This window comes from Boleophthalmus pectinirostris, unplaced genomic scaffold, assembly GCF_026225935.1.
Source record: "Boleophthalmus pectinirostris isolate CB_2022bp ecotype Guang Dong unplaced genomic scaffold, ASM2622593v1 HiC_scaffold_2, whole genome shotgun sequence".
NCBI classification, from domain to species: domain Eukaryota; kingdom Metazoa; phylum Chordata; class Actinopteri; order Gobiiformes; family Gobiidae; genus Boleophthalmus; species Boleophthalmus pectinirostris.
This window is the reverse complement of record NW_026571152.1, coordinates 42,937,601-42,965,198: the sequence shown is the minus strand read 5'-3', so window position 1 is coordinate 42,965,198 and position 27,598 is coordinate 42,937,601. Positions and strand designations below refer to the sequence as shown.

The 27,598-nt window shown below is 41.4% G+C and overlaps 1 protein-coding gene across 1 annotated transcript in view; it reads right to left on the bottom strand.

Moving 5' to 3' along the window:
* The window catches only part of itpr2 (inositol 1,4,5-trisphosphate receptor, type 2), a 246,649-nt gene that overhangs the window by 17,411 nt on the left and 201,640 nt on the right, over nt 1-27,598 (bottom strand). Inside the window, 1 exon segment of the mRNA XM_055155239.1 lies at nt 22,651-22,811. Within this exon segment, the coding sequence (XP_055011214.1) occupies nt 22,651-22,811 (161 nt within the window).

Here is a 27,598-nt window from a genome sequence, read left to right as displayed (position 1 = left end):
TCGACCGCGTTTGGACTCGGTCTAGTCTCGGACTCGACCGTGTTTGGACTTGGTCCAGTCTCGGACTCGACCGCGTTTGGACTCGGTCTAGTCTCGGACTCGACCGCGTTTGGACTCGGTCTAGTCTCGGACTCGACCACGTTTGGACTTGGTCTTGTTTCGGTCTCGAGGTCTGACACTCGACGAGTGATAAAATGGAGACAGATTTATAAAAACATTGATATATTTGTGCCCAAATTACTGTAAAATAGAAATAAATGTGGAAAATAACAAAGACGGTCTTGATTTGGTCTTGATTTGGTCTGGATTTGGTCTGGATTTGGTCTGGACGGGCCGTGGTCTCGGTCTCGGTCTCGTCTCAGGACCCTGTGGTCTCAGACTTTAAATTAAAACCTGTAATATAAAGTCATTTAAAATAAACACAACTACAACTTTTCTACCTGTAGTAAAGTGTTGGGAGTAACAGATTACATGTACTGGAGCTAAGTAATCAGAGTACAAATGATGAGTAACTGTATTCAGTTACAGTTACTGTTTCAGTGAGTGGTAATTGGATTACAGTTACTTTGTTGAAATAAACACGGCTGGATTTTCCTGTTTTCGCATTTTGGGCAAAATCCCCCCTTTTTTCTTTCTTTCTTTCGGTAATTCCACTCACTGCTGGAAACTAAACCAGGTCTAAACCAGGACTAAAACCAGGACTAAACCAGGTCTAAACTAGACCTAAACCAGGTCTAAACCAGGACTAAAACCAGGTCTAAACTAGATCTAAACCAGGTCTAAAACCAGATCTAAACTAGATCTAAACCAGGTCTAAAGTCTAAACCAGGACTAAAACAGGACTAAAACCAGGTCTAAAACCAGGTCTAAACCAGGACTAAAACCAGGTCTAAACTAGATCTAAACCAGGTCTAAACCAGGTCTAAACCAGGACTAAAACCAGGTCTAAACTAGACTAAACCAGGTCTAAACCAGGTCTAAACCAGGACTAAAACCAGGTCTAAACTAGGTAAACCAGGACTAAACCAGGTTTAAACCAGGTGTAAACCAGGTCTAAACCAGGTCTAAAACCAGGTCTAAACCAGGTCTAAAACCAGTCTAAACCAGGTCTAAAACCAGATCTAAACTAGATCTAAACCAGGTCTAAAGTCTAAACCAGGACTAAAACAGGACTAAAACAGGTCTAAAACCAGGTCTAAACCAGGACTAAAACCAGAACTAAACAGGTAAAACCAGGTCTAAACCAGTCTAAAACCAGGTCTAAAACCAGATCTAAACTAGACCTAAACCAGGTCTAAAGTCTAAACCAGGTTTAAACCAGGACTAAACCATGACTAAGACCAGGTCTAAACTAGTTTTAAACCAGATCTAAACCAGGACCTAGTCCTAGTCTTTGCGTCTCTACAGCAAATCAAGTAATCCAAAGTAATCAGATTACATTACTCACTTTAAGTAATTTAATGGATTACGTTACAAACTACATTTTGGGGGATGTAATCTGTAATCTGTAGGGGATTACATTTTAAAAGTAAACTTCCCAACACTGCCTGTAGTTCAGTAGAGTTTGGTCATTCCAGAGCTAAAAAAATCCAAATGCTTCTGGTGAAAGTTTGTGAAGTTTAAAAACACGTGTTAAACATGTTTGAACGAAACAAAAAAACACAAGTCCAGGTCTGCGTTTGTGACGAGGAAACGACTTTTAGAACAAAAATCTGAAAATAGCGAGACACTGGAGCTTTAAAAAAATAAATAAATTCTGAGAGTAATTTTCAGCAGACGCTCTTCAGACTCCGGCTCGACTAGAAAAGCCTTTGTGTTGATAATATTAAAAGACCTGAATGTTTTAAAGGTGTAATTTTGTTTGGTGTCACAGTGAATCACATGAATCATCGTCTCTCCTCCCTGAGCCGCTCTCTTACTGGAATTCTTTGACTTTCGCGTGTTTTCGTCAGCGGGGAGGTTCAGATTTGAGAATATTTGGGCTCATTTTGTGAACTCGTGACTCGTCTTGGCTTCGGTGTCGCTCAGAGGATTTAGGCAAAAACTTAAAGCTCGTCTCAGATCTCAACCCGTGACTTTTGAATCGAACGTTTGTAAGATTTGGAGTCTGAGATTTGCAGACACTGCGCCACACACGCGGTAAAATAATCACAGGTTATTTTAATGTTTATTTTAAATTTTGTTCATTGTAAAACACAATAATGGATTCAAAATAGAACAGAATAAAATAAAACGAGTGTTAGTGAAGTTAGTGTGAAGTTCTACATGAACCAAAACTGTCTCCTGTGAGCTTTAAATTGTGTTATAATCCTGTTCCCTCCTCAAAAACAGACCTGGAGTTGAGTTTTGTTTCATTCACATGTTTGAGTAACTTTTTATTATTAGTCTGTTTACATCTCCAAATCTCCAAACGCTCCTGTTCCACCTTGTGATGTCATATAGTGGTAGATAACCAGTGTTGGGAAGTTTACTTTTAAAATGTAATCCCCTACAGATTACAGATTACACACACCAAAATGTAGTTTGTAACAGAATCCATTAAATTAGTTAAAGTGAGTAATGTAATCTGATTACTTTGGATTACTTGATTTGCTGTAGAGAAGCAAAGACGAGGAAATCTTCACATAAGAAGTTTTGTCTGATAAAAGAAAATAAAAAGTCCAGACTTTACTGAACCAAATTAAAAATATTCTTGATAGAAGAAGAAGAAACACGACCACACAGCAGGATTTAGTCCAGTTAGATCCTGTTTTGGTCCTGGTTTAGTCCTGGTTTTAGACCTATTTTAGTCCTGGTTTTGATCTAGTTTAGACCTTGTTTAGTTTCCAGAAATGAGTGGCATTACCTGAGAAAAAAAAAGGGGAATTTAGCCCAAAATGTGAAAACAGGAAAATACCTCCATGTCATCCATTTATTTCAACAAAGTACTGAAACAGTAACTGTAACTGAATACAGTTACTCATAATTTGTACTCTGATTACGTAACTCCGGTACATGGAGTCTCGGACTTGACCGCATCTGGACTCGGTCTCGTCTCGGACTCGACCGCGTTTGGACTCGGTCTTAGTCTCGGACTCGACCGCGTTTGGACTCGGTCTTGTCTCGGACTCGACCGCGTTTGGACTCGGTCTTGTCTCGGACTCGACCGCGTTTGGACTCGGTCTAGTCTTGGACTCGACCGCGTTTGGACTCGGTCTTGTCTCGGACTCGACAGCATTTGGACTCGGTCTAGTCTCGGACTCGTAATATTAATTGTTCAGAGACACAATCACTCAGTCAACAGTAAATATCCTCGTTAATATTCAATAATGGTCACAATTTTATTTCGTGATTCATGAATAACGTCGACTGACTTGGGTCAGAGAAAAAAGTTTGGGAAACTCTGGGCTGTCGGCCTAAATCTTGCCGATCTGGGCCGACGGTCGACGTGGGCAGGTTATACCTCGTTATAAATCTTAGACTCTCTATATTCTGTTCATTTAATCCAATTTACAGACACATAAATGTCCTAATATGCGACACTGCCTCGGGATTTATCTGTGGAGTCATTTGTCTGAGTGTGTGTCGCCGTCCTGCCCCTGAACGCATCACAGAGTCACGTCACTCACATGCTCTTGTTTACACAGCCACAGATCCACGTGAACAACACTGAGGCTTTCAACGCTCTTGTGTTTGATCCACGACACTGACGTGAAATAAAAGTGAACTTCAACAAAGTTTAGGCCAGAAACAAAACTACTGCTGTTTTTATCAAACTTATTAGTGCAGACTTGTGATCTGAGAGGAGCCTGTGGGAGTGTTTTGGTTCTTTCTCGTTGTTTAGCTGCTGTAGCTCCACATAAACAGTTTGTTTTCTGTCATTGTCCAAGTGTAAAGTGACTCTAGTGTGTGCACATGTGACTGGACCTGCACTGATGTAAATGAGCCGTGAACAGAGGTGTGAATGATCGGCATTTACGCATAGAATGAATTACCACGGCGCGCACACATTTACAGAGAAAGGTTAATTGCGGTAGTTTTTACTTTGTTTACTGGCTAGAATGTGATGCAAAAATGCCCTTAGACCGACCTAGTGTCTGTAAATATGACGTAAAGAGGCAGAAGAACAATAAATGTCGCCTAAACAAACACAATTTAAAATCCAGTAGATCCAAACCTAAGATTTATAATCAACTGAAGATTTAAAGTGAATTTTTACATCACTAAATGTATCGACTTTTATATCAACTCCTCCAACTCACATTTTATCGGGATCATATCGGTCACTAAAAAAAAAACATCCATATTGGTCGGGCCCTAATTATTATATCAGACTGATCACTCAAACTACATGAAGCAATCAAAATGAAAGTCTTGGTTCAACAAATAATAAGAGAAAACATGTTTAAAAGAACTCACAAAAGCAGATTTCATCTCTTGTCTTGTATTAAATAGAGGCTCCAGCTTATTACGTGAAATGTTCCATCTGATGTAAAATAATTCTTTTCACATTGTATCTTCTGCACATAAACAAGCACAATTTGGGTTTTGGAACATCCATGACACAATAGTTCTGAAATCTGACTGATTTCTTGGAACTATGAAAGTCCAACTATTGCTCCTCCCTCCGCCCGTCCTGAGAAAGCACAGGCTCCGCCCTCCAAACGTGACATAGGCTCTGAGTGAGCCGCCCTTCCTCCGCCGTCTCAGGGAGGGAGGGGGAGACAGGCGTGACCCTGACAGAGGCAGGAATAAACTTTTATTCATCATGGAGATACAGCGCGTTCAGCCACATGTGTTGGACCCGGAATCGGACGAGGACTTTGAGGAGCACGAAGCTCAAGCACCGAGTCCACATCAGCTGAACATTACTGATTGGTAAAGTTTTAATAAACACTAGTAGATAAACTTATTATATCATGTTCACTGCAGCGTAGAACAATGAGTTTCTGCTGTCACTTTTGTTACAGTTTGTTTTTCGTTCTCTTCAGCGGTTTTACTCGCGGTGAACTTACAGATCTAGGATCTCCATCACTGGACCCTGGTATCATGGGAACATCTTCCTTTTCCAAAGTCCAGTTTTAAAACACCTGTAGTTTTCACTTCAGTCTCTTCGGTGAAGTGTCGCTCGCAAACAAAAATGTTCTTGGGGACCTTTTTGTCTGTGTTCCCAGAAATAAACTCCAGACACTTAACACACCTTGATTCTTCTGTCGACATGACAAATAATTTGGATTTGCCATCGCAGCCAAATATGCACTTTCTCCACGAGGACATGGTTACAAAAAGTGTGTTTGAAGCGAAAAATAAAGATAAATAACGCAGAAGAGCAGACGTGTACGGAGCAGACGCAGGACGGCGTGTGAGTGGACGGAGGCGGTGGAGCGGGGGAGGCGGGTGTGAAGCGTTTTCTGCTACGTCGAACGCGTCATAGGTGAATCTGCCGTGTTGCCGTCGTTGTAGGACGGTGGCAGAAATATGCTGCAATTTGTTAAAAAAACGGCGAACCAATCTAAAAACCACTTCGGCGACAAATACAAGGCCACACATCACTCTGAGAAGGAAGAAAACTCTGAAAAGTTGATTTTGCATGAGATGAGCCCTTTAAATTTTATTGTTGTACAGAGTATTTTGCGCTTTGGAGCTGTAGACAGACTAATAATAATGTGAATGAAACAAAACTCAACTCCAGGTCTGTTTTTGAGGAAGGAACAACATTATAACCCGACTTAAACCTCACATGAGTCAGTTTTGTGTAATATAGGAGCTTTAAAACAATAAATGTAGTTGTATTTTTGTATATTTCTGTTAAAATGTGTCTCTTCTGTTTTGATTTAAACATGGATAATGTGTTTCAAGTGTTTTTATTGTTCAAAAACACCTTCGTTAAATGTGTTTTGGGCCGTGAATGAAACAAAACACAACTCCAGGTCTGTTTTTGATGAAGGAACGACTTTAGAACACAACTTAAACCTCACAAGAGTCAGTTTTGCGTAATATAGGAGCTTTAAAACAATAAATATAGTTGTATTTCTGTGTATTTCTTTTAAAATGTGTCTCTTCTGCTTCGAGTCAAGTGTTTTTATTGTTCAAAAACACCTTCGTTAAACGTGTTTTGGGCCGTGAATGAAACGAAACACGACTCCAGGTTTGTTTTTGACGAAGGAGCAACATTAGAACTAGGGATGGGCATGATTAGTCGATTAATCGATAATTGATCATTAAGAATTTCATCGATTACGTTCATTTTAATCGACAAACCGAATGTAGGTTGCTGTGCGTAGCGTAGAGCGACCAAACAGGGTCAGTACGTGTAGCTCTCTGCACTCAGAAGGAGCGAGACACAAACAGTCGGTCAGTCTGCAGCGTAGTGAAGTGCAAATATGAACGATGTGCAACGATGACTTGCACAAGAAATTCCACACTTTCCGTTGCGTTGGGACAAGTGTGAGTCCATGTGCACAGTGGATAAAGCAGCACATATGTTTCTGTGTCCAGTGGGAAAAAGTTTTTCCAGGTGAGAGTCGCTCAATGTGGATGACGAGGCCCCGCCCCCCTCCCCCCGTACGCTGTCCTGGTTTTGACAAACACAAATCTGGTCACACTGACCTGTATTCACCTGAGTCATGTCTTTTAATCCAACACAAGTTGAACCACATCAGCGACACAAGAGCTGGAGTTTTATCTTCACTTAGTTTATGTAAATTAGTGATGTGGTTTTAAGTTTTGTTTCTGTGAGATTTGAACAAAACTGAATTAAACACATTATAATGTCAAACAGCTGATGTGGATCTAGAGTCGTTATGTTTATATGTCGTAAAGTTGAATTTATTTATGCAGATTAGTGCAGATAGTAATAATAATGATGATCATTTTAATATAAAAACTTTAATGATTAATCGATAATCGATCGTTAATTCTTCCGACGATCGATTAAGAATATTTCACCGAATGCCCGTCCCTAATTAGAACACAAATTAAAGCTTAAATTTTGCGTAATATAGGAGCTTAATGGAAATATCCAAGAGTAAAGGTCAGATTTTACGTTCTTATTTGTTCAAATTCACCAGAAGTGCAAACATTAGAAGGAGACTGACTGTATTTCCTGGAGTTGTACAGCTGGCGTGAAGTGAAATGGATTGGACGGGGTTTTACGAGCGAGCGCCGGAGAATCGTCTCTTTTACGACGCACTGTGGACGCTTGTTTGGATAATTATCGCCGTCAGCGTCGTCGTCGGGCCGGAAAATCACTTCGAACCGCTCCGTTTTTTCGCCATTCTCGGAGTAAAACACCGCGAGGACGACAACGGCGGTCTCTGAAAACGCCGTCCACGAGAGAGAGAGAGAGAGAGAGAGAGAGGGGCCCGGAACGGATCAGACGACCTCAGAGACGAGCGGCTCGGGTCCTGACGGGGAAACACACAACGCCGCTTCACACACGCGCGCACCGAGGCATCATGGGAGCTCCGGGGGGCGAGGGGGGGTTCACCGCTTTACCACAGACGCTCTACGACAGAAGCTCATGTGCTCCACTCCTGACGGAAAAAACACCCCGACGGAAAACACCCTGACGATGACCTCGGGATTAGAGCCACCGGGTTTTCAGAATTCTAAACTTTTGACTCACTCGGGTTGTGACGTTTGTTGTAAATAAAATGTTAAAAGAGCGTGTGAGATTGTAGTCCTGGTTTAGTCCTGGTTTAGTCCTGGTTTAGTCCTGGTTTAGTCTTAGTTTAGTCTTAATTCAGTCCTGGTTTAGTCTTTGTTTTAGTCCTGGTTTAGTCCTGGTTTAGTCCTGGTTGAGTCCTGGTTTAGACCTGGTTTAGACCTGGTTTAGTCCTGGTTTAGTCCTCGCTGAGTCCTGATTTAGTCCTGGTTTAGTTTTAGCTTCGTCCTGGTTTAGTCCTGATTTAGTCCTGGTTTAGATCTGGTTTAGTCCTGGTGTAGTCCTGGTTTAGTCCTGATTTAGTCCTGGTTTAGTTTTAGCTTAGTCCTGGTTTAGACCTGATGTAGTCCTGGTCTAGTCCTGGTTTAGTCCTGGTTTAGTCCTGGTTTAGTTTTAGCTTAGTCCTGGTTTAGACCTGATGTAGTCCTGGTTTAGTCCTGATTTAGACCTGGTTTAGTCCTGGTTTAGTCTTAGTTTAGTCCTGGTTTAGTCCTGATTTAGTCCTGGTTTAGATCTGGTTTAGTCCTGGTGTAGTCCTGGTTTAGTCCTGATTTAGTCCTGGTTTAGTTTTAGCTTAGTCCTGGTTTAGACCTGGTTTAGTCCTGGTTTAGTCCTGGTTTAGTCCTGGTTTAGTCCTGATTTAGTCCTGGTTTAGTCCTGGTTTAGTCCTGGTTTAGTCCTGATTTAGTCCTGGTTTAGATCTGGTTTAGTCCTGGTGTAGTCCTGGTTTAGTCCTGATTTAGTCCTGGTTTAGTTTTAGCTTATTCCTGGTTTAGACCTGATGTAGTCCTGGTTTAATCCTGGTTTAATCCTGGTTTAGTCCTGGTTTAGACCTACTTTAGTCCTGGTTTAGTCCTGGTTTAGACCTGATGTAGTCCTGGTTTAATCCTGGTTTAATCCTGGTTTAGACCTACTTTAGACCTGGTTTAGTGCTAGTTTAATCCTGGTTTAGTTCTGGTTTAGATCAAATTGGACAAAAATAGAGACACTGGGACATTTCTTGTATAAAACTGGGATATATAAATAAAATATAAATATATAAAATCAGTGGTTTTGTATAAATCTGCTGCTCCTCGCATTTGTACGGAAGATCATTTGTTCCGTCAAATTTAGAATTTTAAACATCGCTCAATTTCCCGCTTTAAATATTTCAACTCTGTAAAAAACATGTTTGAATTATTAATTTAGTTTTTATCCTGAATGAAAGTTGATGAAATTTTAAGAATACATTTTAAAAGTGTTCAAAAACTCAAAGTAAAAAAAAAATAAAAATAAAATAAAAAAATCACCTTTTAAATATTCAGAACAAATATTTTCAAGCGCTCAGATTCGACGCAGATGCTTTTGTCTCCGCGTCTTGGATCTTTGCTTCAAACTTTTTTCACTGCAAATTTCACTCTGAAACTTGACCGTTGAACTCGAGGGCATCAAAATATCCACTCTGAATATTTAAAAAGTGACATTTTTATTTTAAATTTGAAACATATTAAAAAAGTAAACTATTTCAGCAACTAAAATAAAAAAAAAAATAAATAATTCAAACATATTTTCAGAGCTAAAATATTCAAAGCGAGAAATTCTACGATATTTAAAATTCAAAATCTGATGGAACAAATTATCTTCCATATGTTAGAACTCTGGTGTGTGTTTTCTACTTATTTAAGAGTTAAAATCATTATATTTAAGATGGAAAAAAGCTCTGGATCAGTTTTCTAAATCGATGTTTGAACGTGAGAAGATCGAGCGTCGGGTTTTGTCTGACGAGTCTCTGGGAAACCTCGGCTGAAACTCGACGACCGTGAGCTTCCAAAGGACAAAAGGGACAGGTGCAGAGTTACCTGTCGGACCTGCCGTACATGTGGCCGCTCGTGTTGGTGTGTGTGAGAGTGTGTGTTCGTGTGTGTGTTCGTGTGTGTGTTTGTGTGCGTTTGTGTGCGACTGTGTGTCTCTGAGCTGTTACATAACCTCGAGTCTCAAGTGGCCGCTAATAGATCAGCCCGGCGTCCACGTGTCGCTCTGTCCTCTCTGTCACACAAACGCACACACACTGACACTTCACACATGTACACAAGCGCGCGCACACACGCACACTACACAGACGCACACACACACACTACACAGACGCACACACACACGGCCAACATGTGATCTCCTCTGCCCTCCCTCCCTCCTCCGACGTCGCAGAGGTCAAAGTTCAAATGTGCCGCAGAACAGAGAGCGTGTGTGTGCATGTGCGTGTGGATCAGAGACGCTCCCCGGGGCCTTTTCTACGGAAGCCGAGAGGGGCCGCGACAAACGCAAACGCCGCGACAAATACGAACGCGACGACACGACAAAAAGCCACAAAAAAATCCCCAAAAAAAAGCCACAACGGAAATGGCCGCAGGATTCTATTTTAATGCAAACGCCACAACACAAACGTAAAAGCCACAACACATTAAAAAGCCACGACACATTAAAAAGCCGCAACACCTCAAAAAGCCGCAACACCTTAAAAAGCCACAACATGTAAAAAAGCCTCAACACATCAAAAAGCCGCAACACATTAAAAAGCCACAACAGGTCAAAAGGCCTCAACACATCAAAAAGCCTCAACACATTAAAAAGCCGCAACACGTCAAAAAGACGCAACACATTAAAAAGACGCAATACATTAAAAAGCCACAACACGTCAAAAAGCCACAACACGCCAAAAAGCCACAACACGCCAAAAAGCCGCAACACATTAAAAAGCCGCAACACATTAAAAAGCCTCAACATACATTAAAAAAGCCGCAACACATTAAAAAGACGCAATACATTAAAAAGCCACAACACATCAAAAAGCCTCAATACATTAAAAAGTCGCAACACATTAAAAAGCCACAATACATTAAAAAGACACGCAACACGTCAAAAAGCCGCAACACATTAAAAATCTGCAACACATAAAAAAGCCGCAACACATTAAAAAGCCGCAACACGTCAAAAAGCCTCAATATATTAAAAAGTCGCAACACGTTAAAAAGCCGCAACGGAAATGACCGCGGGACTGTATTTTAAAGCAAACGCCGCAACAAATACAAACGCCACAACACAAACGCAAATGCCACAACACATTAAAAAGCCACAACGTGAAAAGTAAAGGAACGGAGAAGTTGGAAACGTTAATAAAAAGTAATTTTTTTTTATCATTATTCGTTTCACGTTGTAGTTTTTCTTCTTCACTTGCCGCTTGATCGGTCCGTCGTTGTGGAAAATAGAGTGGCTGTTGTGGCCGCGGTGCATTTCGCGGTCATTTCCGTTGTGGCTTTTTGTTGTGTCGTCGCATTTGTATTTGTTGCGGCGTTTGCGTTTGTTGTGACCCTCTCGGCTTTCGTAATATTCACTCTGCTACACTTCGATTATTTATTAGACACCAGGCAATAAAATAGTTCTTCTGTATCACAGACTCCAGTTTGGTCCTTACACACCGGCAAAACAACCAAAACTGGTCCGACTGACGTTTATCCAAGACTCCTGTGCACACCGAGTTCAACTGCACGTGGCTTGGGGACGCAAAATCACTCCCGAACACCAGACCTTTCAGAAGCGAGGAAGAGATGCACCATCTCGCCCGGTGACCTTCCTTCCCACAGAGTCTGGGCCAGTCCCTATCCCCCCCAAGCTCCAGCTCCCCAATGCCAAAGGAGCTCGAACTCGCAAACCTCGGCCCCGTCACATCCCTTAACCAGGGCGGGTGCTCAGCTCGGGACGGTAGGAGATGGTGAGGTTTGACTCGCTCAATTCGGAATGAGGCTTTCATAATTCATGGTGCATTTGGAATTTGGTTTGGACCTGAGTTCACGTTCTCACCAGAGGGACTGCGCCAGAGTTTGGCATTTCGTACAGAGTCGAGCGGCTCGAGAACACCTCTTTTTTTGACGTCTCGGTCCGTTTGATTTAGCGCAGATCCGAGCACGACTGAAGCTTTCACACCAACGAAAACCAACACAACTACAAGCTTCTGGTTTAAGTGGAACGTTTGGTGACACAACTGCTGTCGGCGTGAAAGAACCTTAAGTGATCAAGGCCCCGTCCACACAAGTTTGTATCTGAGTGGTGTTGGTTGTGGATGCAGTGTTCGTTCACACTAATCCGATGGAAAACGGCTCCAGATCTGGTGCCTCCAGCTCCCACGAATTCATGTTGGTACAGATCTGATCCGGCACCGTGTGGACGCCTGAAAACACTGATACTCTGATGTAGGTCTGTCACCGCCAAGTCATTCACCGACAAAACACTAAGAGGCCAGAATATGTGTCCATTCATATAAACGTGTGTCTGTGTGTACGACCTGCACACGTATAATCTCTGAAAAGTTTCACATGAACCAACAACACGACAGAAACACAGAACAGACTCACCATCAGCAGAACACCCCTCTGTCACAGAGAGAACACTCATATTCCACTGAGTCACTGTGTCCTTTAGTCCGACAGAAACTGAACCACATCAGTGACACAAGGAAAGAACTGTTTTTATGAGCGATTAGTTTATGCAAATGAGTCATGTGGTTTTAAGTTTCTTTTCTGTAAAACGTAAACAAATGTGCTCCAAGTTGTGTGGATGGGGACGGATTACGGACACAGAAACGACGTGTCTGGACGCAAATCGTTTCCGATACGGTGATTCGTTTCAGTGTAAACGTAGCCCAAGTCTAAAAAACTAGATATTACACTGATAAAATTTTGATACTGAAAGTCAAACAAAGCACCACAGAGTAACTAAAGAGATTAAGTGAGAAAGAAAGCGTCTGATCGATCCGTTATTAATGTTCATATCTTGATTTATGAACAAAATAGTGAAATTAAAACTCCAGGATCATGTTGAGCAGGGTTCATACGAATATTTAAGACCAAAATGAGGAACCTGACAGCAGCAGTTACAGAGAAAGCGATCAATTTCAATAGAAAGCGAGTCGATGGAGCTGAAAAAAAACACCCATGCTCACTTCCTGTTTGTAATGTGGCAACTGGTGGGTTTCGCTTTGTCTATTTTGTTCATAAATCAAGATATGAACATTAATAACGATCGATCAGACGCTTTCTTTCTCACTTAATCTCGTTATTTACTCTGTGGTGCTTTGTTTGACTTTCAGTATCAAAACCTTCTCAGTGTAATATCTAGTTTTTTAGATTTGGGCTACGTTTACACTGAAACGAATCACCGTATCGGAAACGATTTGCGTCCAGACACGTCGTTTCCGATACGGTGATACGATCCGATAATGTTCATATCTTGAATTTACGAACAAAAATTGTGAAATTAAAACTCCAGGATCACGTTGAGCAGGGTTCATACGAATATTTATGACCAAAATGAGGAACCTAACAGCAGCATTTACAGAGAAAGCGATCAATTTCAATAGAAAACGAGTCGATGGAGCCAAAAAAACACCCATGCTCACTTCCTGTTTGTAACGTGGCAGCTGTTGGGTTTTGTTTTGTCTATTTATACAAACGGTCTATGAAAAATACACAAAAATCACCAAATATTACATTATAAAACTGCAAATCTCTCAAGAAAATCACACAAGCCTCGGTCACTGAACTTTTTACAATTTTCTTGAACTCATCGAGTGACACTCAAGATCCAAATTTAAAATCTCTTTGCAAATTATTCTAACCAAGTGGAGCCGAGTGAGAAAAGGGCAGATTTTCTGATTTTCCAGCTCTGTGAGGGAGACACTTTTAGAACAGCTGATGTCAGAATGAATTAAAGTTAAAGTCCTAATATTTGATTAAACCGGCTGATGTGGTCCTGGTGTGTTCTCACGTGTCTCCACTAGAGGCGCTACGGTACTGCTGCGTGGTTTTCTTCTGTTTGTACTGACAGAGAGGACAGGTGAGAGGAGGGGTAAGGTGAGAGGAGGGGGCAGGTGAGAGGAGGGGCCAGGTGAGGGGAGGAGTCAGGTGAGAGGAGGAGTCAGGTGAGAGGAGGGGTCAGGTGAGAGGAGGAGTCAGGTGAGAGGAGGCGTCAGGTGATGAAAGAGGAGGGGTCAGGTGAGAGGAGGCGTCAGGTGAGAGGAGGGGTCAGGTGAGAGAGGAGTCAGGTGATGAAAGAGGAGGGGTCAGGTGAGAGGAGGGGTCAGGTGAGAGGAGGAGTCAGGTGAGAGGGGGGTCAGGTGAGAGGAGGTCAGAGTGAGAGAGGGGTCAGGTGAGAGGAGGGGTCAGGTGAGAGGAGGCGTCAGGTGAGAGGAGGGTCAGGTGAGAGGAGGAGCCAGGTGAGAGGAGAGAGGTGAGAGGACGAGCCAGGTGAGGAGAGGAGGAGTCTAGGTGAGGGAGGAGAGTCAAGTGAGAGGAGGTGAGAGGAGTCAGAGAGAGGAGTCAGGTGAGAGGAGGAGTCAGGTGAGAGGAGGAGTCAGGTGAGAGGAGGAGTCAGGTGAGAGGAGGGTCAGGTGAGAGGAGGAGTCAGGTGAGAGGAGGAGTCAGGTGAGAGGAGGAGTCAGGTGAGAGGAGGGTCAGGTGAGGAGAGAGAGGAGTCAGGTGAGAGGAGGAGTCAGGTGAGAGGAGGCGTCAGGTGAGAGGAGGAGTCAGGTGAAAGAGGAGGGGTCAGGTGAGAGGAGGGGTCAGGTGTGAGAGGAGTCAGGTGAGAGAGGGTCAGGTGAGAGGAGGGTCAGGTGAGAGGGAGAGGAGTCAGGTGAGGAGGAGGAGGGGTCAGGTGAGAGAGAGTCAGGTGAGAGGAGTCAGGTGAGAGGAGGGTCAGGTGAGGAGGAGTCAGGAGGAGTCAGGTGAGAGAGGAGTCAGGTGAGAGGAGTCAGGAGAGGAGGGTCAGGTGAGAGAGGAGTCAGGTGAGGAGAGAGAGAGGAGGGTCAGGTGAGAGGAGGGAGTCGTGAGAGAGAGGAGGCGTCAGGTGAGAGGAGGAGAGTGTGAGAGGAGGTCAGGTGAGAGAGAGTCAGGTGAGAGGGAGTCAGGGTGAGAGGAGGGGTCAGGTGAGAGGAGGGTCAGTCAGTGAGAGGAGGAGTCAGTGAGAGGAGGAGTCAGGTGAAGAAAGAGGAGTCAGGTGAGAGGAGGAGGAGAGGAGGGGTCAGGTGAGAGTCAGGTGAGAGGAGGGGTCAGGTGAGAGGAGGTGCCAGGTGAGAGGAGGCGTCAGGTGAGGAGGAGCCAGGTGAGAGGTGGAGCCAGGTAAGGAGAGGAGGATCTAGGTGAGGGGAGGAGTCAGGTGAGAGGAGGAACCAGGTGAGAAGAGGAGTGAGGAGGAGTCAGGTGAGAGAAGGAGTTAAGGGAGGGGCCAGGTGAGAGGAGGAGCCAGGTGAGGGGAGGTGCAAGGTGAAGGAAAAGGTCAGGTGAGAGGAGGGGCCAAGTGAGGGGCAGGGTTAGGTGAGGGGAGGAGTCAGGTGAGGAAAGGGGAGGGGCCAGGTAAGAGGTGGAGCCAGGTGAGAGGAGTCGTCAGGTAAGAGGTGGAGCCAGGTGAGAGGAGTCGTCAGGTGAATTGAGGAGGTAACATGTTTCAGATCTGCCATCTACTGGTGAAAAAAACAAACTTACGAACTTAACTTACGAAACCTTTAAGTCAGAAAATTACAGACAAAAAATGTGATTCTGTAAGTCGAGTTAAAATACATAAAACAATCTTACAATAATATTTGAAATCTGGAGCTTCAGCATTTTGTTTACCACCTGAACTGAGTTTAAAATACTAGTTCCATGGGTTAAATTTAAAAATCCTTAAATTTTTGTTTCATTCTCATTACAGTTTCTTTTGTACGATCTTAAACGATAAACTCAGTGCTGACAATTGTGCCGTTTTGTACGTACAAACATTTTTGTACATATGTGTGTAATGTAATGTAAAAAAAAAGAAAAAAAGTGAACCACGTGAGTCCTAAATATGTTCATGTACATATCACTATTTTTTTTATTGTTTTTTAATTTTGTTGTATCTCAAACAAATAAATAAAACAAAATTAATGAAATGAAATAAAATAAATCAGGGGTGGGCAATTTTTATTTTATTTATTTTTTCCTTGGGGCCACAGGAGAAACAGAAAATATTGTGGAGGCCAAAATGTTTAACTCAATTCTGCAGAATATTAATGAAATTTCTTTATAAAATGCAGTAAATATAATTGTTTTGCCGAGCTGCTCAGACTGGGACGAGTTTATGTTCTGATTAAGCAATGAAAAAGTGAAGCCGCCGAACAAAAAATGTCATTAAAAAAACACGTCTAAAATAAAAGCAACGCAATTTTAGTCCATGGATGAAATAAAATGATAAAATATGTTTATTTTGTGATTCAAAATGAGCTTAAACGGGCCGATCAGAGTCAAACAAATGAGCCTGGGAGCTGGACTAAAGGCTCTAGTGTCTTGAAATTAGACGAGTTTTAACAATTAACGGCAGAAAACGCGTCGCTTCGGTGTAAATGGAGTTAATCTGTTCTAATTCCGAGTATTTCTTTGACATGTTCTGGTGTGGGCCCGTGTTAACCCCCCACCTGCCGCATCAGAGCCTCATCTTACAAATTCCTGCCTTCATTAGTCCGTACCTGGCATCGCGGGCGCCACCTGCTCCGAGCCCTGCCGGCGCATATTAATCCGCCGCCCGCCGCCCCGTCCGTTATGCAAATGTGTCGTTTTAATGGGTCCATTCTTATGCCCGTCATGGCCGCCTGTTAATCACGAAACGCGGCGTTGTGCTGCGAGGCTTCGTTTGACTCCATTAACCCGACGCACACCACCTTTAGTCCCCTTACATCCCGCTCGCCGTGTAACTCCGCGTTTGCGTTAAGAGTCGAGTCCGGCCGGCGCGGATAATAAATAGAGCCTTCACCTTCACCAGCCCCTGCGTCCCCAAAGATCTCAGATTCCTCATTCAGACTTATTATTTCTGGCAAAGTACCAAATACACAAAACCAAATGTTTGAAATCCAGCAATATTTTCAAACAATAAAACAGGTCCAAAACAAAAAAAGCAGTTAAAACATATCACACTATCTATAAGAAGGTTTTCAAAGTAAAACCAAAAACAAGTAAACAAAAAAACAACTATTTTCTTCATTATTTGTCTCCAAACCCAAAATGAAAAAACTGATAAAGATTAGTTTTTTCAGTTTTTGATTTTATGTTTAAATGAAAAATGGAAAAAAATGGATAACAGCTGTTTCCCGTTCAGGTGACTCCCGTGACTACGATGTCGGACTTTTGCACCGCATACGGACTGAACCAGGACTGGTCCAGGTCTGGGAGACCAGACCGGGACCAGACCGGGACCAGACCGGGACCAGACCGGGACCAGGGCGGACTCCGAGCTTTGACTCTGAGCCTTCGTGGGGTCCGAGTCTCAGCTTCGAGCTCTGGCCCTGCCGTGGGCTCTGAGCCTCCGGTCTCAGTCCCGGTCTCAGTCCCGGTCTCAGTCCCGGTCTGGTCTTGATCTCAGTCCCGGTCTGGTCTCAGTCTCAGTCTGGTCCCGGACCTGGATCAGTCCTGGTTCAGTTCGGCATCACAGTCACTGAAGTCACGGAAACGGGAAACGTCCGTTATCCATTTTTTCCATTTTTCATTTAAACACAAAATCGAAAACTGAAAAAACAAATCATTATCTGTTTTTTCATTTTGGTTTTGGAGACAAAAAGAAAACTGTTGTTTTTTTGTTTTCTTATTTTTGGTTTTATATTTAAAAACAAATGAACGAATGATACACGGATTTATAACAATATCACCCTCCCCGTATGTCTTGATCACAACTCCTAAACTGATGAGCTTTATTTAATTTGTGACATTATTTTGTATTTTTTTGTTTAGTTTTGGTTTAATTCTTTCTGCTCTCCTGTATAATAAATTGCAAACCACCCCTGTATTGTAAGAACAACAAAAAAAAAAAGACGTATGTATGTGTGTGTGTTTATGTGCAACAGCAAGTCCATCTGCACTTTATACTGTATATACCTCTGATGTTTTGTCTTGTTGCTATGTTTTCTGCAATAAAAAAAAAATAAAATAAAATTATAAAAGAATAATAATAATAATAATAAATAAATAAATTCATAAAAAATAAATAAATTAAATACAATTAAAAAAATAATAAATAAAAATAAATAAATAATACAAAATAAAATAAAATTAATTAATAAAAATAAATAAAATAAACTTTAAAAAAATAAAATAAAATACAGTAAAAAAAACATAAATAAAAAATTAAAAAATATATATAAATAATAAAAAACAAATAAATAAAATAAATAAATAAAAAATTAATTAAATGCAATTAAAAAAATAATAAATTAATAAAAATGAATAAATTATAAAATATATAAAATATAAAAATAATAAATAAATAAATATTTAAATTAATAAATAGATAGATGGATGATAGATAATAGATAGATGATAGATAGATAGATAGATAGATAGACTGATAGATGTATGATAGATAGATAAATAGATAGATAGATGGATGATAGATGGATGATAGATAGATAGATAGATAGATAGATGGATGATAGATAATTGATGATGATAGATAGATAGATAGATAGATGGATGATAGATGGATGATAGATAGATGGATGATAGATATTTGATTGATAGATAGATAGATAGATAGATAGATAGATAGATAGATAGATAGATAGATAGATAGATAGATAGATAGATAGATAGATAGATAGATAGATAGATGGATGATAGATAGATAGATAGATAGATAGATAGATGTATGATAGATGGATGATAGATGATAGATAATAGATAGATGATAGATAGACTGATAGATAGATGGATGATAGATAGATAGATAGATAGACTGATAGATGGATGATAGATAGATGGATGATAGATAGATAAATAGATAGATAGATGTATGATAGATGTATGATAGATGATAGATAGATAGATAGATGATAGATGATAGATAGATAGATAGATAGATAGATAGATAGATAGATAGATAGATAGATAGATAGATAGATAGATAGATAGATAGATAGATGATAGATAGATAGATAGATAGATAGATAGATAGATAGATAGATAGATAGATAGATAGATAGATAGATAGATAGATAGATAGATAGATATGATAGATAGATAGATAGATAGATGATAGATAGATAGATAGATAGATAGATAGATAGATGATAGATAGATAGATAGATAGATAGATAGATGATAGATAGATAGATAGATAGATGATAGATAGATAGATAGATAGATAGATAGATGATAGAGATGATAGATGATAGATAGATAGATAGATAGATAGATAGATAGATAGATAGATAGATGGATGATAGATAGATAGATAGATAGATGATAGATAGATAGATAGATAGATAGATAGATAGATAGATAGATATGATAGATAGATAGATATGATAGATAGATAGATAGATAGATAGATAGATAGATGATAGATAGATGATAGATAGATAGATAGATAGATAGATAGATAGATAGATGATAGATAGATGATAGATAGATATGATAGATAGATGATAGATAGATAGATAGATAGATGATAGATAGATGATAGATAGATAGATAGATAGATAGATAGATAGATAGATAGATAGATAGATAGATAGATAGATGATAGATAGATAGATAGATAGATAGATAGATAGATAGATAGATAGATAGATAGATAGATAGATAGATAGATGATAGATAGATAGATGTATGATAGATGATAGATAGATGATAGATAGATAGATAGATAGATAGATGATAGATAGATAGATAGATAGATAGATAGATAGATAGATAGATAGATAGATAGATAGATGATAGATAGATAGATAGATAGATAGATAGATAGATAGATAGATAGATAGATAGATAGATAGATAGATAGATAGATAGATGTATGATAGATGATAGATAGATAGATAGATAGATAGATAGATAGATAGATGGATGATAGATAGATAAATAGATGGATGATAGATAGATAGATGGATGATAGATAGATAGATAGATAGATAGATAGATGGATGGATGGATGATAGATGATAAAGCCTGAGCCAGTTTAATTACTATTTAGCCGAACAGCGCCCAGCAGGGAGGAAAGTCTGTGAAATGAAGCCGGCATCAGCACAGCTCTCTCTCTCTCTCTCTCTCTCTCTCTCTCTCTCTCTCTCTCTCTCTCTCTCTCTCTCTCTCTCTCTCTCTCTCTCTGTCTCTCTCTCTCTCTCTCTCTCTCTCTCTCTCTCTCTCTCTCTCTCTCTCTCTGTCTCTCTCTCTCTCTCTCTCTCTCTCTCTCTGTCTCTCTCTCTCTCTCTCTCTCTCTCTCTCTCTCTCTCTCTCTCTGTCTCTCTCTCTCTCTCTCTCTCTCTCTCTCTCTCTCTCTCTCTCTCTCTCTCTCTGTCTCTCTCTCTCTCTCTCTGTCTCTCTCTCTCTCTCTCTCTCTCTCTCTCTCTCTCTCTCTCTCTCTCTCTCTCTCTCTCTCTCTCTCTCTCTCTCTCTCTCTCTCTCTCTCCCCCTCCCTCCCTCCCCCCGGCAGCGAGCGGAGGACACATTGGCATGCCTGGCACAGAGCCGCGGGCTGGAGAGAGGCTCACCGCTGTGCCAGTCTGAGGAAGAAAGACGAGACCGCAGCCAGTCTCAGCGTCATCTGTATTCTGCGGGCTCCGGCGTGCCAACACTGCACAAATTAGGATTTTCAACGAGGGTATTTGTTGGTTCACACGTCGTCAGAATAGTGAGCGGAACGTTACGAATGGTTTTCACAATTTAATCGACTCAGTGGGTTCATATTAAATCAGAGTCGCCGTGCTTGTCTGTGCTCTGGAGTTAGAATCTCTAACACCTGTGGACCTTTCTGCTCTCATTTAGACGTTTTGAATCACAATAATGATCCTAAAACGACTTCAGAAAAGAAACAAGTGCCATGATTTCCACGTTAGAAAACTGATCACTGTGTCACCCGAGTCGGACCCAAATCAAACACAAACCTACAACCTACAAACCTACTGCTGCAAAAAGTTTCGTTTTCGTTTCTGTTGTAGTTTTGGAGATATTATCAATTCTTTTATAGGTCAAATCGAGGTCAGTCCGTCCCAAGGAAGCTTCGTTCCATTCCATTCCATTTTCTTCCGCTTATCCGGAGCCGGGTCGCGGAGGCAGCAGTCTAAGCAGGGACTCCCAGACCTCCCTTTCCACACACACGTCCTCCAGCTCTTCTGGGGGGACCCCAAGGTGTTCCCAGGCCAGCCGAGAAACATAGTCCCTCCAGCGTGTCCTGGGTCTTCCCCGGGGCCTCCTCCCAGTGGGACATGCCCAGAACACCTCCCGAGGGAGGCGTCCAGGAGGCATCCGGAAAAGATGCCCGAGCCTCAACTGGCTCCTCTCGACGTGGAGGAGCAGCGGCTCTACTCCGAGCTCCTCCCGTGTGACTGAGCTCCTCACTCTATCTCTAAGGGAGACGCCCAGCCACCCTGCGGAGGAAACTCATTTGTGACGCTTGTATCCGCGATCTCGTCCTTTCAGTCACTACCCAGAGCTCATGACCATAGGTGAGAGTAGGAACGAAGACTGACCGGTAAATCGAGAGCTTCACCTTTCGGCTCAGCTCCTCTTCACCACAACGGTCCGATACAGCGACCGCATCACTGCCGAAGCTGCACCGATCCGCCTGTCAATCTCACGTTCCATCCTCCCCTCACTCGTGAACAAGACCCCGAGATACTTGAACTCCTCCACTTGGGGCAAGGCCTCTCCACCCACCCGGAGAGGGCAAGACACCTTTTTCCGGTCGAGAACCATGGCCTTGGATTTGGAGGAGCTGATCTTCATCCCAGCCGCTTCACACTCGGCTGCAAACCGCCCCAGTGCACATTGCAGGTCCTGGTTCGATGAAGCCAACAGGACAACATCGTCCGCAAACAGCAGAGATGAAATCCTGTGGTCCCCGAACCGGACCCCCTCCGGCCCCTGACTGCACCTAGAAATTCTGTCCATAAAAACAATGAACAGAACCGGTCCGGAAGCTTCGTTTGTGCTGCAAAATGTCATTCTCGGCCAGAAATGACTTAACATAATCAGCGGTAAATAGTAACTTGAAAAATATGAACGCAAAAAGTAAAATATTAACAGCACCAAACAGCACAAACAAAGCAAAGAATTTATGTAATAGTTTGCAAATTTTTTTTGCATTTTTTGTTTTTTTTAAGGGGGTCATCGGCCGAAAACAGCTAATAGCTAAGAACTGTACTTGCACAAACAAAACTTTTTGCAGCACAAACAAGTGACTCCATTTTGTGTCGTTTTAGAGCATTTTGAAGCTTCCTGGGGGCTGGTTGACCACAATTTGACCTGTAAGAATCATTAATATTTCCAAAACTAAAGCAGCACAAACAAAAATTTGCAGCGCAAACGATTTAAATAGTTTTTTTGTAGGTTTGTGTTTGATGGAGCAACTTCACACACGTGGTGTCCAATGAGGACTGACGCCGTCGTAAACATCATGACAAGAGCAACGGATGGACTAAACCTGACTAAACCAGGACTAAACCAGGAGTAAACCTGGAGCAAACCAGGACTAAACCAGGTCTAAATCAGGTCTAAATCAGGACTAAACCTGGACTAAACCTGGACTAAACCTGGACTAAACCAGGACTAAACCAGGTCTAAACCAGGAGCAAACCAGGACTAAACCAGGACTAAACCTGGACTAAACCTGGACTAAACCTGGACTAAACCGGGCTGTGAGCCCCCCTCCTGCTGCACATCACACTAGAGCAAAAATGTTTTTTCACATTTAGACCAACGTTGCCCAATCCTACGAGTATCACCCATGAAGAACATCAAACTGGAGAAGTGTGTACGTCACAGTGGACATGTACTGGTGAAGACTGACAAAAAGGCGTCATGAAAATAAGCAATTCAAGATTCCTCAAACATGAATCACTCCAAATAAAACTTCAGGTGAGTAAATGTGAGAAACTCTTCTAACATGGTCAAAGTGACTTTTATACCAGTCAATTTTACGTAATATAAAACCTTTAAATGTCAACAAAACAAGACGTAAATAAAAACTCGACTCACCGCGATCATCTGAGCCACGTAGCTCTCGGGGCCCGTGTACTCTGTGGGATCTTTGACCCGCACCAGGACCAGGAAGTACAGGTAGTGCCACATGTTGTGCTCGAACTTGATGTGTTCCTCAAACGACACGGTTTTGTTGTCGAATTTGTCCCTCTCCAAACCTGCAAAACACGACACAAACAAACACCACGAGAGTCAACGACGTTCAAGAAAACCAACTGTAACGTAGCAGCTTTTATTTTCTAGATATATTTCTTAGGGCCGGGCACGTTAACGCATTAATTTTGCTTTAACTAATTAATTCATTATCACCAACAATTATTTTAACGCCGGTATTTATTAATTTTTTTAAATTGTAAACGTCTGTTTCTCACTGGCTTTTATTTTGAAAAAGTCCACCACAAGCGTATCTTTAAGTTTGACATCTTTTCTTTACAGTTTTTTCACTTTCTTCTGACCATGTGAAATGCAACATGTCCGAGTCTCTGCGAGCTCCGGTTCACGGGTCTTTCTCGTTCTTCTCCGTCCAAACAGAGGTGTCCAGTGCAGTTTTCGTCGTGTGGTCTCGCTTACATAACACTATTACAGGGGATTCGCGAAGACCCGGAAGATTTGGTGATATGATCCCGCCCATAACTCAGTGAAATCTGATTGGCTCAGACAAATGTCAATCTCAAACTTCGTTCCAGCCGCCGAAGACCCTGCAGGTGTTGGTTTAGTTCAGTGTTGCAGGTGTTTGTTTAGTTCAGTGCTGCAGGTGTTTTAGTTCAGTGCTGCAGGGGGAGTCACTGATTTACCCAGTTTATCACTGGAAGAAAAACTGTGATTTGTCCATTTCTATTCCATTATATTAAGTTTGTTTCCCAAGAAATATCAGTCCAAGTTTAAAACAATAATCTAGACCAGTGGTGCTCAATACGTCGATCGTGATCTACCAGTCGATCGCCAAGGTCGTGTGGGTAGATCGCCGTGTCTCGTCTCTGACTCGTGTTTGGACTCGGTCTTGTCTCTCACTCGAGGTCTGACACTCAACAAGTGTGATCATATTTCATTCCGGCCGCTGCTGTTGGTAATAAACTTGTAGCGGGTGCAGGAGCGTGTGGGGCGTCTCAGTGCAGCCTGTGCGCTCATTTGAAACCCGCGGAGACTCTACGGCGCATCACAAACACACACGCTCCCTATGCACGGCTCGTCTGCGACAGCGTGTGCCCTCGTGTACCAGCGTGCATCACAGGGCAGGTTCAACTTCCTAAACATCCTACCTGTCCACCTGCCTCACGTCAGCACGCCGCCCCTCGCCTTTTCACGCTCTCGCTCCTTCCTGCGTACAGCCAACACAAGCCCCTCCCACAGTGCGGCTGATTAGAAGAGCAAGACCAAACGTGAAGCAAAAACCAGTCTAAATTTGTGTTCCAGTGTTGGCACAAAGCAGGTCTACAGCATAGAGCGGATCTACAGAACAGACCTACTGCCACATTTGGCTGAAGTTTGTCTAACAAAAGTGACAAATGCATCTGTGTTTGTCACGATGTGCGTTTGGTTTGGTAAACGTGCAGAGGCTGGTAAATATCACTGCAAAACCAGAAAAGAATGAAACTCCAGTTTGGAACTTTAAAAAACAGGTTTAAAAATCTTCCTTCACTTTTTCCACAGTTTTGTGTAAAGTGCCAGAGGAAGTTCTCTTAAAGAAGAGGTTCTCAAACTGTGGGGGAGGGTCCAGAAAAGGGGCACAGAGTGTTTCAGTGCAGTTTGTTTGACTTTGTATTAGGAAGATCATTTTGACTTGGTCATTTTGTAAGAAGCTCACATGATGAAAAAGTGTGAACACCTCTGATCTAAAAATTATTACTAGTGTCATGTTTATTACTCACTGAATAAAAAATATTTAAAAAATATATTAGTTGTACAAAAATTCATTCAGTATTTTTTCTTGAGCCTTCAGAAAACCTCGAAGACTCTGAGGTTCAACTCTGACAGAAAAGCTGTTTGGCTCGTTCATTTACATTTCCAATAAAAGTAACTATACTCTACTTTTTAATTCATTAATTGATTGCACTCAAACTCATATGATTAATGCGATTAGTAGTTTTTATTTTTGCCCAGCTGTTATATTTCTAAAAGGTTAGTTTGAGTACGTTTGATAATAGGAGTAACAGTAGTAATAATTCTACACTTTCATTTTTAGATTCTCTGGAAAATGAATCAGCTTCACCCCGTTTCAGCAACATCCTTCACAACTTTCCTGGAGAGCAGAGTTTTACACCTTCTGAAAGTCTCATCCTCAGCCCAGTTTGCTGCTCAAAATGTTTTTGGCAGATCAAACGCTTCGAAGAAACGCATCAAAATCCCTGATCTGCTTCTCTTCATAATCCGTTTGATTAAAGGTTTTGTCCCGTCGTTTTGGTGGAACCTCTGAACTTTCCTTTTCCATCATGTTGTGGAACCATCAGCTTCTTCTTCTGTAAACCAGGTCTAAACCAGGTCTAAACCAGGTCTAAACCAGGTCTAAACCAGGTCTAAAACCAGGTCTAAACCAGGTCCAAACCAGGTCCAAAACCAGGTCTAAAACCCAGGTCCAAACCAGGTCTAAAACCAGGTCCAAAACCAGGTCTAAACCAGGTAAAACAGGTCTAAAACCAGGTCTAAAACCAGGTCTAAACCAGGTCCAAACCAGGTCAAACCAGGTCTAAAACCCAGGTCCAAAACCAGGTCTAAAACCAGGTCCAAACCAGGTCTAAACCCAGGTCCAAACCAAAACCAGGTCCAAACCAGGTCCAAAACCAGGTCTAAAACCCAGGTCTAAAACCAGGTCTAAACCAGGTCCAAACCAGGTCCAAACCAGGTCTAAAACCAGGTCTAAAACAGGTCTAAAACCACGTCTAAAACCAGGTCTAAAACCAGGTCTAAAACCAGGTCTAAACCAGGTCTAAAACCAGGTCTAAACCACGTCTAAAACCAGGTCTAAACCAGGTCTAAACCCAGGTCCAAACCAGGTCCAAACTAGGTCCAAACCCAGGTCCAAACCAGGTCTAAACCCAGGTCCAAACCAGGTCCAAACTAGGTCCAAACCAGGTCCAAACTCAGGTCCAAACCAGGTCTAAAACCAGGTCTAAAACCAGGTCTAAAACCAGGTCTAAAACCAGGTCTAAAACCAGGTCTAAAACCAGGTCTAAACCAAGAAAACCAGGTCTAAACCCAGGTCTCTAAAACCAGGTCTAAAAACCAGGTCTAAAACAGGTCTAAAACCAGGTCTAAAACCAGGTCTAAAACAGGACTAAAACCAGGTCTAAACCAAGATTAAACCAGGTCTAAACCAGGATTTAACAGGACCACGCTGCTCGGACCATGTCTCCTCTTCTTCTATCAATAATATTTTTAAAATGTTTAAGTAAAACTAAGCTCTTTTATCAGACAAAACATCTCATGTGAAGATTTCCTCGTCTTTGCTTCTCTACAGCAAATCAAGTAATCCAAAGTAATCAGATTACATTACTCACTTTAAGTAATTTAATGGATTAAGTTACAAACTACATTCTGGTGTATGTAATCTGTAATCTGTAGGGGATTACATTTTAAAAGTCACCTTCCCAACTCTGTGTATGGGCAAGTCATAACCAAAAAAAAAAAAATAACCACAAAATCTCAAATTTCAGTTTGGTTGGAGTAACACAATTTCACTTTTTCACTTTTTCGCGTGGTCGCCAAAATTCAAATTGCTCAACAGCTACTGGTCCGATTATAAAAAAAAAAAAAAACAAGGAATCTCTGGAAAAGGGAAATAGAAAGGAATCCAACTCTGTCTCGTCTTAAATTGGGGGTAAGTCGACTTCTGGGTAAATTTGTGTAAAAATAAAAAAGAAAACCCCTCCAGATTTTTTATATGTAGATGTATAGAGCTACATTTTTCCAGTTTGTGTCATTGAGCTCGGGCGTGTCCTTTATTGTCAATTTCAAGGTCAAAATATAAGTCAAAAGATCATTCATGCCAGATTTGGATTCCTTATGATTTCATCTTTCCAGAGATGGAAAAAAAATCCATCCATATATTCGCCGCATCGTTGTTGAAATAACTCGTGTCTCATCCACCAAATTTGATTGTTGTTTAAAGGTCAAGTTTCTGGACTCAAATTCTATACTTACATTATATTACAGTTTAATTTATCCCTATCTGTCATATTGTAATATAGTCTCTACGACTCTTAAAGGTTGTATGGAGGATTTTTTTAAATATTTTTTTCAAATTGTCAATGAAAGTTAAAAATAGAATTATAAAGAAGAAGAAGCCTTGTAATTATGATGACCAAAAAAAAAAAAAAAAAGAAAAGAAAAATCTATCAAGTGTGGACGTAGTGAGGGCAGATAAACATCAGCCAATAGAAAACAAGGCTACCTCTTTATCTATTGGCTGTTAGGTTGTCAATCAAATTCCCTACTTTTCTAGCGTCGCTGACTTGCCGACGCGCTGGGATTGTGTGGTTTATGTTCGCGGTTCATGTTTAGCGGTTCTTGGCGTCTTTTTTGAACTGTAGCTCTCAGTTTGCACAAATTTTGTTTTAATGGCAGAGAAGAATTCACGACCGGTTCGCCGCAAAAGAAAGTCAGTTTTTGACGTTGCTAAAAGAAGAAGAGAAGGGGAAAAGGTGCGAAGCGCAACATTTAAAAAAGGACAAACAGTCGCTGCATTTCTCTTTCCTTGGAAAATCTTCTATACAAAATTTAACAAAATATTATTGGTGCAAAAACGTTTTGTTCAAATTGCAACTCATTCTATGCCACTAACATCGTCTGCTCATTTATTTACTAAACTTAGCATTCTTAATATTTATGAGATTAATATTTATCAAATTTGTATTTTTATGTATAAAATTCTTTACAATTCAACAACGATCCCCGAACATTTCACATCCTATTTTAAAACTAATGCAGAGATTCACAGATACAAAACTCA